The sequence below is a fragment of the Montipora foliosa genome, chromosome 6 (genome assembly GCF_036669935.1).
Source record: "Montipora foliosa isolate CH-2021 chromosome 6, ASM3666993v2, whole genome shotgun sequence".
Classification (NCBI taxonomy): Eukaryota; Metazoa; Cnidaria; class Anthozoa; order Scleractinia; family Acroporidae; genus Montipora; species Montipora foliosa.
In genome coordinates this window covers 48,312,663-48,327,901 of record NC_090874.1, presented here as the reverse complement: position 1 = coordinate 48,327,901, position 15,239 = coordinate 48,312,663, and the positions used below count along the sequence as shown (strand labels likewise).

At 38.4% G+C, this 15,239-nt stretch overlaps 1 protein-coding gene across 1 annotated transcript; it reads left to right on the top strand.

The window, feature by feature from the left end:
- Positions 1 to 4,044: 4,044 nt before the first annotated feature.
- LOC138007561 (methylosome protein WDR77-like) lies at positions 4,045 to 13,968 on the top strand. The gene is made up of 9 exons (XM_068854536.1): positions 4,045 to 4,202; positions 4,289 to 4,616; positions 5,861 to 5,910; positions 7,100 to 7,170; positions 7,524 to 7,581; positions 9,805 to 9,876; positions 12,403 to 12,514; positions 13,057 to 13,128; positions 13,525 to 13,968. The coding sequence occupies exons 1-9, from the start codon at positions 4,145 to 4,147 to the stop codon at positions 13,862 to 13,864; spliced, it is 1,161 nt and encodes a 386-aa protein (XP_068710637.1). The 5' UTR covers positions 4,045 to 4,144; the 3' UTR covers positions 13,865 to 13,968.
- The last annotated feature ends 1,271 nt before the right edge of the window (positions 13,969 to 15,239 follow it).

The window sequence follows — 15,239 nt, the reverse complement described above, 5'->3', positions numbered from 1 at the left end:
ATTGCTTAACCAGGGTGCGCAAGGTGGTATCGGTATTGTTCACCGAATTCGCGTGGTGTTCTGGGTAACTTGAGTCATGAGGCAGAAAGTCGCAAGGAGTATCAATATAGCGATTGAAGTGAGTAATTTTTGAACTTGTGCCTGAAAAATCGGTCTGTGACCGAGGCAATATGATTTTCTATCAGATACTGTAAAATTTGATTTTCAAAGTAAAAGGAATCACTGTAAATACTCAAAAATTACCCACTTCAATCGCTATATTGATACTCCTTGTGACTTTCTGACTCAAGTTACCCAGAACACCTCGCGAATTCGGTGAACAATACCGATACCACCTTGCGCACCCTGGTTAAGCAATACCGATACCACCTTGCGCGCTCGGTTGAGCAAATTGAGATTTGCTTTTCCCTACACAATATCCACCAATTTATATATTAATTTACATATTTTCCCTTTTTACGCGGGTTGCCTCCTCGGGTTTTGGCCTCTGCGGGGGCAAAAATCATATTGCCTGGGTCAGAGATCGATTTTTCAGGCACAAGCCATAAACGGGGGCGACGATTTGACACAAATCAAATCAGAAACTCGAGCAACAGACTCGGCCAGAAACTGCCACTAGACGCATCATCAGAAAGCAAAACCATAGTCTCAGTACCAACAGTTTCAAACAATCTTCGATCATTTTTACAACAATTATTCACAGATAATAATAATAGTCATTGAATATTCCTGTTCCAGTTTTACTATCATATTTTCAAGGCGTTACGTAAATTGCTTTTCAATTGATAGCGTATCAATAAACGTTGATGGAAATTGAAAATAAATGTTGTTTGTTGTTGCCCATCCTTTCCTTGCATCTTTCACTTTCAGTTACCTACTACTAATTACTAATTACGTGTAAAATAATATGAAGAGATCACAATGTACAGCACATATTAATTGGAAAATACCTCAACTGCATGCCATCTGTATTATTTTACACGGGGGCAGATGTAGTGAAAACTATTTCTAGTTGTTATTATTGTTATTACTATTATTGCAATAACTTTGGATCACCCCTCTTCGCCCTTCCGGCGATTTGACCGGTTACCCACCCCTGAAGAAGACACTAGACCGGAGTGGCGAAACGTTAGGCCTTCGAATTGTAACTTTCTGAGCTCCGTTTAAATTTTTTCTAACCAGAGTATAGTCAAACTATGTCTGGAGAATTCTATTAATATGGATCCTGGAACCCAAGTAACAGAGCATTTCATTGTTTATCCGAATATCGAGTACAGCTATGCTGCACGGATCGGAATGTGGCGGATATATTTTCACTTTTATCCGAAGTGTTGGTATTTGATAAGGGATCATTTAAGTGGTTGGCGCCGATCGCTGACAAAACGTGTTTTTACTTTTTTTCCTGTGGTAGAGTCATGATCTTTGCCACTTTCTTTCAAAAGGGCAAAGACCATGCTGTTGCCTTATGTCCCACCGGGAACGAAGCTTCGAAGAGGACTAACTAAAGACCATGCTTCCTTCCCAAATAAGGCCTCTTGTAACGTCTAAGGCTGAACACCGCTTATTGCTCATTGTTTCTCATGGCCTGGGTTGATTAGCAATTTTGGAATTATTGGGAATGATATAGATGTTGACATCCATAAACCTCTCATGGGATATAATCTGGTTGTTACAGCTGTGTGAGGCGCAACCGAACCTTCATGGGTTCGACTCCCTTTCATAGTTGGTGGACTTTTTGAAAGAGAACCTCCGCTTCAAACAAAGAAAAACGTTACCTTGAACCACAGCAAGTAATGTTCACAGTCAAATTTATTTCAACGTTTTTCAATGAAAGCGTTTTTATCTGAAAACTGAATCAGAATTGTTTCCTTGGCGTCGCCATCTTGAATATTTGTGACATCACATCACCCTGGCCGCTTGAACGCTGCAAACGCTGAAAGTTTGGGGCAGTTGTTTGACTTCATTTTTCCTTAAAGTGTTTTACTCAATTTTCATTTGTATTCTTTTTGGACAGAAAGTCGAACTGACAAAGTGTCAATGAAGCGGCAGTTTTGCTTCAATAATTCCTCGTTTTGTCGCGGAAATAATAATTAGATCAACGCAAATTAAGTTTAACATGTTTTTGATACTTCAATACCTATCGTCAGTTCAAAGAAAAGTTGTGCACTTAATCCAATGGCGACCACACTGGTCACTGAGTGTATATTGATGTACTGCTGCCCGTCATCAAGAACATGGTCAATCTAGCTCTCGAGAATGCGAACTTTCCCGATGCCTGGAAAAAAGCATTAGTGAACCCTGTATTAAAACGGTTTGGACTGGATCTTTTGTATAAGAATTTCCGCCCCGTTAGTAATTTACCATACATTTCTTAACTAACGGAACGTTCAGCTTCTGATCAGCTGTTTGCGCAAATGTCTTCCAATGGATTCTACCTTGATCTGCAGTCAGCCTACGTGAAAAATCACAGCACAAAACGTTCACTCCTCGCATCTTTCTATCATCACATCTGCTATCTGCTACTAGTTTAATTAAGGACTAAAGCAGCGACGTTGAAGACAAGTCGGTAAAATTAGGTAAAATTAATACGCTTTCGCACATTCTGCGCTCCCTCCAAATCTGAAGGGAATACAAACAACATGGTCATACCCACTTAGCCAATCAGTGCCCAGTATTTGTGTGCTCTATATCTCATAAACTTTCTTAAATTATCATGAATTATGTAAAGGGCGGGGACTTTGTAGCACAGGGAAATTGTGGGGTAAAATAACTACTCATTCGGTAAGCTCAATGTAGAACATACTGATGATTTCTTTTGTTTTCCTTTGTCCAAAAGCCTAATTACTATTCTTTGTATTGAGCATATGAATTACAGGCTGCTAATTTAAACAAAAACAACTTGCAGATATAGATGGTTTTTCAATCGTGTGATGAGACAGCCATGTTGATGCATAAAACAATCGGAAATTATGGCTCATGTTTTGCAATATAATAGAGTCAAATTCCCAAAAGACCTTTTTTATTTTCTCTTGTTCTGTGCACCAACATGACTGCTGTGACGTCCCGGGTGAAAATGAAAATCATCTATAACAATGACCATTTTATTTGAAGTTTTCGCTTTACATAACTTAAGCAAGAGATTAATTAATCACCAAAATAACAAAACCAAATTCGACTTAACTAGATAACAAGATATGTGGTTGCTGATGATTCGCTAGATGTTCCCCCAAGCACTCGGATATGTCTACGCTCTCAAAATCAAGAAAATGTTCAAAGAAGGGGGGGGGGGGGGGGGGGGCAAAACGGCTTGAACTTCATTCAGCATTTGCGAAAGCAAAAGAAATGTTGAATGGTTGTTGACGCAAAGTTTAAACGCTTTTAAACTCATTCAACATCGATTCAACATGGTTTCAACATGTTTCAACGCGGTTGAACGGAGGGGGACTAGATGGTTTCAGCATCGTTGTTCAACGAAATTAAACGTATGTTTAAGCAAAGGTTGCCGCCGAAGCCTTTTGCCCCCCGGGCCTTTACTTGCATTAAAACAATGGATACCCAGTTCACTGAAGCATGAAACAGTCCCAAGAGTAAATAACTTGTATTGTTTTTATGCAAAGAACCCCCCCCAAAACGTATTGCATTATGGGATGGGGTAAATAAGGACAAGCGGGAATTTGCAATTTTAAGTGTTGTTGTTGATCGTTGCGATCTTTGATATTTTTAAGGTTCCTTAAGGGAACAGTAGCAACGAAGACGTTCACGAGAACGAGAACTGGAGAAAACAATAGTACTAATGAGCAAAACCAAATTTACGTTTTGCACACCCTGACGTGCGTTTTACTGATTTGGGGCCATTTGGTACACTTCTTTGCCGTTGTCGTAGGTGCTGTCAACGAATCGAAATGACCAAATTTCCATTTTGCCTGGAGGGCATGAGCACCCAAACTGCTATTTTTGGATTTACAGGATAATCGCGAAATGATCAGCTGCCAGCTGATCGTCCGTTCTAATGATCAGCTGGCAGCTGATCGTCCGTTCTAATGTCAGAGGTGGTCTGGGGCCGTCTATCCTCAATGTGTTTTCATGATGTTCTACACAACGATTCAATCCACGCACAACCGCACGTGCAGAAAACTATTTTAAAATGGAGGTTCTTCCAGAGGAGCTTCACCCACACGTTGATGCCATCGACATTGAAGAAGGTTTATATTTTTCATGTGTTGTTTTCACTGTCTAATCTCTAAACATGGTATTTGTTTTTTTCTTGATGGTCGTCTTTTGTTTGCAGACGGAACATTAGCGGTTGCATCTTCAGCATTGACTGGTCGGACGTGGAATGGTTCGTTGTGGTTGTTCAAAGATCGCGTCAAAGCTCCTGATGTACAATACTGCAGTGCTGGATGCTCTACCGAATCAGGGACAACGGATATCAAATGGATAGATTCCAGAAGTCTCGTCCTCGCATCAGACTCCGGAAGCGTAGACATCTGGTGTCTAAGTGGTAGCTTTCAGAGTTTAGAAAACATGGCTTCTTTGACAGATCATGATAATACGGTTTCCTCCGTGAGCGTAGATTGTATAAGAAGCAAAATTATCAGTGGAAGTTGGGACAGAAGGTAGGTTTTAAAGAGAAAACACTATGCTACTGGCTAAACTTATCACAGAAGATTGTAATAAAGCCGTGTAAATAAAGTCAACTCCATGCATCGAGCGATCATCGAATAAAAAACCCGTTAATCGATCAGTCTGGATTGGCACGACACCGATCTTGAATTCAATTTAATGAGATGTTTAAGCTACTTTGGTGGTCGGTGCAAATAATTTGTTTAAAAACATCTTGCTTCCTTCCGTTTAGTTTGTACAACAGGGAAACTTCAAAATACCCAGCCACTCAAAATGTGATTCTCCCCCGTTCCCGAGGGTTCGGATCAAGTGTCACTCCTGCAATCCTTCAGTGATCACAGTTTAGAAAACACTTTGGTGTTTGAGCACGAAACATGCAGCACTACACATCGCTGGACAAGGACAAGGAATGAATTTTCTTTTCTTCCAGCGATTTTCTATGACGATTTTCGATTTCCGGTATTTTTATTAAAGCCATTGGCTAACTCCCATGACATTGAAGCGACCTCTCACTTTGTACAGTATTTAATGGGGACCAGGGTTCTCAACTTCTGAGAACTCATGTTCCAATGATGTGGTCTGGGTACAATTCTGGGAGTCAATGCATACGTGGGTCAATTTCGTTGATTTTCTACTCTTCTCCGATTTGTTTTTTCTCACGGTACTCTAGTTTTCCCCTCTCATTAAAAAAACAATATTTGATTTGCTCTGCTAAATGAGATTTAGACTGATTATGAAGTGACAATTATCGTTCTTATTATATTATTCCTCTAGTTTGCAGCATGTGGAACCCATTTTTGTTATCTTTGTTGTATCCTTCCTATTGGTCAAGTTGGTAAAAATGATACATTTACAAGAAAAATGAAAACTGCACCCACAATACTGATAATAATGATAATAATATTATTAATTTTATCAGAAGACTGTTATGCCATCTTGGAGGGGTTATCTGCACTGGTCAAATTCCACCACCAAATTGGTGCCAAAATAATGTCTACGAAAATTTTTTGCAAGCTTTTTTCCAAAAAAATGAAGGCAATGAGATTAAAATAATAGTTATTGATCAAGATGTTTGGTCTCAGGTTTTTCCTATGACCCCTGACAGTTACACATGCTGTAAGTAAAGAACTTATTTGGCCATCTGTTGATGGAACAATAACAATACAAAAAAGGTTTTGTAAAATGAAAGCATGCAAGTAGAGCCCTTCAATAATAATAGCATTTTATTTATTTTCAGTATCAAAGTATGGGATATTGAGCAAGAAAGATGTGTGAAATCTTACAGAGGTATAGTGTGTGGTGTTACATTCATTTAAACATGATCACCATATTTCAACCTTGAAATGTGAAGGTTTCCCTATGTTATTAATGTTACTTAATAATAAAGCCATCTGTTTGGTTATTTTACTTGCTGAAAGAAACCTACGCGCCCTGCAATCAACTTAGACATGTAGGTTCATGGTATTTTCTAAGAAAATAACTGGATTTCAGAATGGCTGGCTTAGTTCTTTTTCTTGGTACATCCCAGCAGCCTACAAAATAGGTTCGATTTCTGCTGGTCGCTTGAGTTCGGGTATCCTGGCCGAGAAGAGACGCCTGGACGGGTGAGCGAGATTGTGTCTTTGACATAATTCAAAATGTACTATATGCGAAGTTTATAGTTGTTGGGAAATGGCATTAGACATCCCAAAACATTGATTGTGATAAAACAGTAAGTACATAACAATGCTTAAGGAGGCTCAAACCAGTTTTTGACGCTTTCAACAAACTGTACTATTTAGAAGGATTGAATATACCCAACTATTTCACTTAAAAGCAATGTTATGGTACCATATGAAACACCAATAAATGCTTAACAAGATGCACTCATTAATGTGACATAATAGGTTACCATGGCAACAAAAGAGCCATCTAAACACACCCTATATTTTGTCTTTTAATGCTTTTTTCTCAGGAACGAATGTGGTGACCCCGTTTTTTTTATTGCTGGAAAGTGATTATCACGCAAGATAAAACTCTCTGCAAAGTTTTAAAACATTCTGTAGAGCAGATTCTTGGCTACCTTCACACCTGGAAAATTTTAAGGTGGCTCGGAATCCGTTCCACAGAATTTTTTTTAACTTTGCAGAGAGTTTCATCGTAGCATGCACATCACTTTTCAGTAATAAAAAAGTAGGGGTCTGCAAGGTAGTTTTTGAGATATAAGCACAAACACAAAATATAGGGTGTTTTAGATGGTTCTTTTGTTGCCACGGTATTTTATTATGTCACATTAATAAGTGCATCTTGTTAAGGTTACCATATACCTTCAGATCGGCAATTTTCTTCAAATTTAGATTTTTTTGTTTGATGAAAATGGGAAACACTTGGTGACGCTTATCAAAATCGTATTGTATCTAATTTTGTGCATTTTGAATGTAATTATGTGTACATGTGTAGAGGGGAATTAGCTCTTTTTTGTTTCCATTCTTTTCAGGTCATAGTGACATGGTGTGGAATGCTACATTTAGCAGAACTGAGCAGGACCTGTTTGTTTCAGTATCACAGGTTTGTTTACTTTCTCTTCCTCTACTGGCTCCATATTAGAGAGGTGTGTGTTTAGGACATTAATCTGCAAACATCAGGCAGAATGAAATTGTTGCTGTTTTCCCAAACTTTAACTATAACCCTAAGTTTCTTGTCTATTAGCCACAATTCTAGAAAGGAGCAAAAAAAATTAATAGAGAATTACAGTATTTAACAAAGAAAGAGAGAGAGAAAGACAATAAAACTGTCATTGTAAATTATAAGCATCTGTCTTTCATGTACCATTTGCAGTTAATGGAAGCCTTTGCAAACAACAAGATCAATCAGACATTTGAGTTATATTTTCCTTTGTTTTATTTGTGTTATTATTTCAGGATGGTCGGGTTATTTTATGGGATTCTAGAGTCCCAAAAATTGCAAAAAAATTAACAGGTGAGACCTATGAAGATCATCTACATTCTGTAGTATGATAGAAGAAGAATTATTATTTAAGTGCCTTCTCGTGCTTGGCAAGGGGCACAAGGAATAGATTTAAAATGAGTTGTCAAGTACCGTAAACACTTTTGATGATCAATGTTAAGGGGAAAACACTTTCAAGAACTGTAGGAGGTGTTGAAAATGTTTCATTTCGAATCATTTTGACTGCAAGTTTAATTTTAGAGCCCAAACCATGCTATTTTTGACCTCCAAAATAGATGGTTTTATAGAGAAGCCGCACCCCCGATTTACAGCCCTAAATCTGACCAAAAAGGTGTGGCTTATACACAAGTGTTCAAAGTGGTTGTCAAGCTTATCCCTGGTTCGGAATTCTAGTTGACCATTACCCTGGATGCCAGAGTTTTTTTTCTCTTACAGCGATGGAACAGCAAATTGTTTTTTTTTTTTTTGGGTGTTTTTTCCCCCTCCCTTTATTGTTTGACTTGTACAGTTACATTGAATAAATACAATCTCCCTACATAATTATAGGAGGTTATTACGGCTAAACGGTTACACGTACACACACACACTAACATATGCACACACGCACAACACAAACAACGTTATATTAAAAACAACAACCTTGGGATAATATACAAAAAAAGAAAACATTCGGTACACTTATAATTATGATACTGGAAACAAAATTACGACAGAGGCTTGAACTTCCACTTCTTATGAAACTTGTTCAAGCTGTTGGTCTTACCAGCAATATATAATTCCGTTTCATACTTTTCGTATAACATAACTTTAAATAGACTTATAGTAGGTTTCATTTCGTTTCTCCTACATGTACATGTACACTGGTAAATTACAGATTCTCCTACCAAAATACAATAATTTAAGAAATCAAGGTCTTTTCCATGGAAGCCAATAATTATTTCTTTCAAAGATAAAGTAATGTCTTCTTTCATGTTTTCAAACCAAAATAATTTTAAAAAGCCTATCCAAAAAACTTGAGAAAAGGGGCAAAGATAAAGTAAATGTTCCAATTCTTCTCTAGAATGGCAACTAAAAGAGCAAACATCTGAATCTATTTTTCCCAATTTCTTTAGTAGAATATTTGTGCCAGTTATATTATTAAGAATTTTAAATTGAAAATCCCTTAGAAATGTTTCCATACAGACTTCATTAGGTAAAAGGTAGATCTCGGATAATTCTAAAAACGAGTTACATTAAATTTTTGCTGCAACCTTTTTGCACCATTTGGTAGAGTAGCTTTCAACTCAATAAGCATACTGAATAACGTTTGCATTTGGCCACAGCAACATCAAAGAAAGTGTTATTATAATAGAAACCCAGTTTTTCACCCTTTCTGACATCATCTTCCTTACCCCTTAAAACAATAGGAATAGGAATAGGAATAGGAATAGAATAGGAATAGCTGCTCGTAAACCAGCCCATTATAAGAAATTGCATTTTATATTCGTTTCATTTTGATATTATCCAGAGATTCTAAATTACTCTTTGATAAACTTAATTGACGGATTGAAACGATATTTTTATCAAAAAAGAAATGATCCTCCATAAGGTTTTAGCAAGTAATTAAGATACGACTTCCAACCAGCTTCCTCACCATTACACAACCTGTTCAACCATGATAAGCAAAGAGAATGCACTAGAGTTTCAAAATCTCAGACTCTCAACCCTCCATTTTCATACAAATTTATTATGGCTGTTCTCACAACTCTACCCTGACCTCTCCACAAAAGACTTTTTCTTGCCGCTTTGTGACTCGCTCTTCCATCACTCTAAGAGAGATGAAACCTCCAGAATCCAGGGTAGCTGACCATTTAAATCCAGATGAGTTCGCTATTGACCAGTAAAATAGGTACTGTTGGGAACGGAAAGGCTTGAACCAATAACAGCAGAGATGTTTGGGTTAGCAAATTATATCAGTTTTAATTAGGATTTAGCTTTCTGCCATTGTAATATTTTAAATGCATGTGTTAAAGTGTGTACTTGAAGTCTTTGGTCTTTTTCGCCTCTGCAGTCCTTTTTTAACGTTCAGATCTTTTAAAAATATCTAGGCTCTGTTGGGCACACTTTTGATAATATGCATCCATACTTGTGTAGTGCACTCAGAATGTGGGGTGTAGTCCATAATGATGGATGGCATTCAACTGTGTTGATGCAGAGAAGTGGCTGAAAAAGGTTCCTATGTGTGTTTTGTCTTAGATACGTCATGTTATGCTAGTATTCCACGTTGTATAGATTGGAGTCCGTTAGACCATCATCTACTGGCCATTGGTGAGTACAGCTGTCTCTGTCAATGACATCACGTGTTTCCTCTTTGTTTTTGAGATTGCACTTAGGTACTAAAAAGAAGTAATTATTATTTTAATCGTGATATATGTATATGGGTGAAAAGAGGGTTAGGACAAAATAATTATTGACAAGTGGTATGAACATAACAAAGGGAGTGGTGGAAAATGATGAATTTATAAGTCCGGCCTTCGGCCTCAAATGAAAACCCTGATCCAAGTAAAGGAGTGTTTGAAAACCTTTGTCAATGCGATAGCAACTTATCAACCGGATATAGTTAGCTAGTCTTTGAACAACTGGGCAGTGGGGCCAGACAGATAGACGGTTAGATTGTATTCACCCTGGCATCATAGTAATAATATTGATGAGAAGTGTAGATATTGTCAGATAATGGATGTGGCTTGCACTTGATGAGATGATGAAAAAGATGATGAAAAAAAGTTGACAGATATACTGATTTGGCAATCGAAATCTAGGCTAAGATGAAATCAGGAGAGATAATCCCAGTGTTTATTGGAGCTCTTGGAATTGTATCTAACAATTTGAAGCGAGGCCATAAGAGTAGCTGAACCCTTGCATCAGAAACAGTTCAGAAGTCTGAGTGTAAAGAATCAGAATCCTCAGGCAGGTCCGTGCGGTCTGAGGTGACTTGTCGTAACCATACCCAATAGACAAGAATTCAAGCTTAAATGCTGTGCACTAAGTGTAATGACTTAACTAGTTTAGTTTTACTAGTTTTGATGATAGAGCGGGTTTCAATCGAGTGCCATAAAACCAAAACCAAAGTTATTGCTTTGGACAATCAAAAAGGATGAAGACAATCCAGTAAACCAATCAAAACTCTAGGTAATTACACGCAGCCGACACAAAGCGCGGGAAAATGTAAACGTGCGAGGCACGATTGGTTTTGGTTTCACTTCTGATTGGTTGAAAAAAAGGCATGAGAACTTTGAACCATTCGCTGAATGAGTGAAAACCGCTCTAAAAGGAAACTTTCATGATAGCGTCATTTGACTACAACTACCAGAATTCAGTTTGTTTTTCTTTTCTTCCTTAAATTTTGTATTCCCAGTGGGGTAAAAATAACAATAGCTCTAATTAGCTTGTCCTAATTAGCTCTTATTAGCTTGTCCTATTGAGGACACTGCACAGAAATCAAATCAAAACATATCAAATCATAGGTTGGTTTTTGAGGACAGTTGAAAAGTGGAGTACTCAGAGAAAAACCTCTCAGAGCTCTAGTAGAGAACCAACAAACTCAACCCACATAATAGAACCTGGGAAATTGAATCTAGGCAAGATTGTTGGCGGGCAAGTGCACCACTGTCCCATCCCTGCTCTCTTTATATTTTGAAGTCTCAACATCATCTAGCTAAGTAATTATTATCTGTAATAATAATAATAATAATAATAATAATAATTATTATTATTATTATTATTATTATTATTATTATTATTATTATTATTATTATTATTATTATTATTATTATTATTATTATTATTACGTCCATTCCTTATAGAGTCAGGCAGGATATTCGGCCTGGTTTATAGACCTTGGGAGCAGTTTACAACAAGTCACCACAGGTCCCAGGTCTCTCTTTTCTTCCTTCTTAGAGGGACAGTGCTTTCCTTAGTATCTTTGCTGTCCCCAGCAATGCTGTTTTCTGGATCACTTCCAATCTCACATTCACACCGATTCGCTTCATGTACTTAAAGTTGACTGAAAGGACTCCAAGGGCCCCAATAACAACAGGCACTACAATGACTTTTTGCATGTGCCAGACTTTTGCAATTTCATCTTTCAATAGTTGGTATTTCTTTAACTTCTCAAGGTCCTTATCTTTCACCCTGTCATCACTTGGGATGGCAACATCAATTATGACAACCTCTCTCTCCTTCTTATCAATAAAGACAAAGTCTGGTCTTCTTGCTTCGATTTTCCGATCACACTGGACTGTGAAATCCCGCAGTCTCTTGAAGTTTTCACTTTTCACCACTCCCTCAGGCTTCTGTTCATACCAGCTATTAGCTTTTTCCAATCCACATTTAGCACAAAGTTGCCAGTGAATATACTGCGCCGTGTTATCCTGCCTTCCCTTATATTCTGTCTGCGCCAGCTTACTGCACTCACTTGCTCACCACATGGGTGACCGTTTCTCCCTTAATTGATTATTATTATTATTATTGTTGTTGTTATTGTTATTGTTATTGTTATTATTATTGTTATTATTATTGTTATTATGGTTATTATTATTATTATTATTATTATTATTATTATTGTCTGTAATTCTTGGGAAGACCATAAATCAAATCTAACCAACTTAAAGCTAACCAACTTAAACCTTGGATTTTGATGAGACGGGGGAATACCAGAGCACCCAGAGAAAAACCTCAACCCATGCATCACACTGAGGCGAGGGATTGAGCCATAAAGACATTGACGGGAGGCGAGTGCTCTTGCCACTGTGCCAACCTTCTAGAGGATTTATTTTTTTTTTCTTTTTCTTTCAGGATACGAAGATGGATCCGTCAGCCTTTGTAACATCCAAAACCCCAGACAACCTGTCCTAACTTACTGCCTTCATGAACGAGCTGTGAACAAATTAGCATTTTCACCCAGAAGGTGAGTGAACCCTAATGGGTAAATGGAGTATACAGTGTAGTTTTGCAAAGAAAAAAAAACTTCAAGAATCCGGGTTACTGTAGAATTATTGGTATTTTTAGTTTGATTTCGGGCCAAAACCTCAGGAAAAAAAAACTCAACGGTCCAAAAAAAAATTACGGCGTGCGAAACACTTCCGTGTATGTATACCGTTGTTCATTCTGCTACAAAGTATTGCAAAGTTTTGAAAACATTTCTTTCATCGAGTCCTTTTGTGGGAACACATAAGCCCAACAAATTGACTTGCTCTCAACTGAATAGGTTTCATCGGCATTGCAGAGATCATGGCTTCAAATCCCGGTGAAGCCACCTGAATGTTTCAGGTGTCTATAGGAGATAATTACTGGTACTAGATAAGTGCGAGGATGATTTCTCTCTTTCGTATTTCAGAGTTTCTTTGGTACACGTACAATTTTGTGCCTGTCGTGCCCAATTCCGCCGATCTCTTTAAAATGTTCGTGTGCATAAATTAACTGTAATACAACATTCTTTGTTCGCAACAGCCCAGAATGGCTTGCAACAGTCTCGGATGACATGTGGGTTCACGTTCAGGATTGTCTCAATGATACAACTGTGTAAGTATTGACAGAGATTGCCGGAAAAAATATCATTATACATGTAGCTACCTGTCCTGTGCATTTAAAGATCCTCAAAATAAAAAAAAAAGTTTATCCTCATTCTCAGTGTGGGTACGTCATTGCCATCTTAGCGTGAATGTTTTTTTACTTCTGGATCAATTTTGTTCCCTAATGACCTTTTTTCTGACAATTTTAAAGCCCAGCCTCTGAGCCTTTGCGGCCCTTCCGCATCTCTTATGAGGTTCAATGTGATTGGCTTGACAACCATACCGTAACGGAAGACCTAAAACTACAACGTGACAATGACTTACAATAGACTCCCAAAATCCAAAATAATAGCCAACTTTCGAGAGCTGCTACCTTTCCTCAAGTAGATGCTTTTTTTCTTTATAGGCTGAGAAGCGGTGAGCATTCGGAGGTTGTGCGTGGTCTCGCCTGGAGTCCAGTAGACGATACACTATACACTAGCGGATGGGGGCGGCAAATATACAGTCACTCATTTGATTGCGGTGAGCCATCTGACCTGAATGTCGAAGCTAGTAAATCGCAAGCCACTTCTGTCTGCATGGAAATTTTCAACGGCGAAGTTAACGGCAATGAAATGTCTCAAGATGAAGAAAACGTTTGCGAAACAATGGAAGTGGAAGGAGCGGAGGAAATGCAAAAGCATATAGTGACTGTAATATCTTGTGAAGTGGACACAGACAGCCCCATTGAAACTCCAGCCAGCTAGCAGGCAGAAAAAAAAATAGAAATGGCCATAAGAGAAGAAAGAAGTTACTTTGTGTATATTGTGAAGTGTTTTAGAAATAATAAAAACTGTGTGAGCAGTTCGAACTTCCCGTGGAAAGTTCTTGTTAATATCGGGAAAGAAATTAATCATTTTTGTCTTTTGCGTTCTTAGAGCACTGTCCCAAGTAATTTGTGGTTTCCCAGGTTTTGCGGGGCCGGGACTGACGTGAAACTGCTGTGCTCATTTTTATCCAATCAGAAACCTCAGCGAAACCGATGCCCCCACGCTTTCAATACCTTTAACCTCCTTTAACCCTGGGCTGAAGCCTATTTTCCAGCCCCCCTCTCATTCAAAATATCACGCATGACCAAGAATTGCTTAGGCCAAAATGGCCCTCCATGCAAGATATTCCAACAATAACAGCTCGGGCCAGTGCCCTTCTCACTGAAAATAATTCAGATCAGCGTTTCTTCTCCCATTCGTGTACCCTCAGATAGGGCCAGTGCCCCAGTGCTAACAGTAACCTTGGACAAATAACACGTCTTATTTGAGACGCTAAATGAAAGATTGGCCTCAAAAAATTGTGAAAACTCTCAAGTCCCAGGACCTCATTTCTCCCTTAAGTTGTTTTGGTTTGAGTAGCAGGCCAAATACACTTGGAAGTCGCCCCATAGGAAATACTTCATTAATGTATTCTGAAGGAGGACTCGGAATAGTGCAGGGACAACAGCCTGGAAACGGAAGGTGTCCACGGGCTTAGCTTGTGGAAATATATCTTTAAGAATTCTAGAAATCTAATTTCTCGCTGAGGTTCCTTAAGGTCGCGACATTACGATGTGTTCAACAATGCATACTTACATTGCATTACTTACAGTACAGTCTTACTAACGTTACTTCCCAGCGCTAACACAACTCACAGAACTGGAACCAACAATGATCAGAAAATTACTGCTACTCCCACATTGTCCTGTCACACCGACAAAACTTTCATTTGAGTAGCTAAATATCGATCTCTTATAAAAACGTCAGAACATCAACGTTGCCTTGATGGTTGCGCGAAGCTAAAGATCTGTCACAGGTAATGGGGTATGTCGTTTATCTTAAATGATCCCTTGGTAACTCGCAACCTCGTTCCCACGGTCTCTTTGTCGATGATGTCTCAACGACAATGGAGACCCTGGGAACGAGCTTGAGTAACTCGTTCTCTAGTATGCGAAATCACTGTGTGTGAAGCGCAAAAGAGTCTTGTAGCAGCGTCTTGTTTTGAAAGTAGATCACTCGAACCAACTGGTGGTAACCACGACGCGTCTAGCAACTTGTCGTCTGGTGTGATTTGCGAGTGTTAAAAAGGGTAAGAACGGGCGAGTGACATATT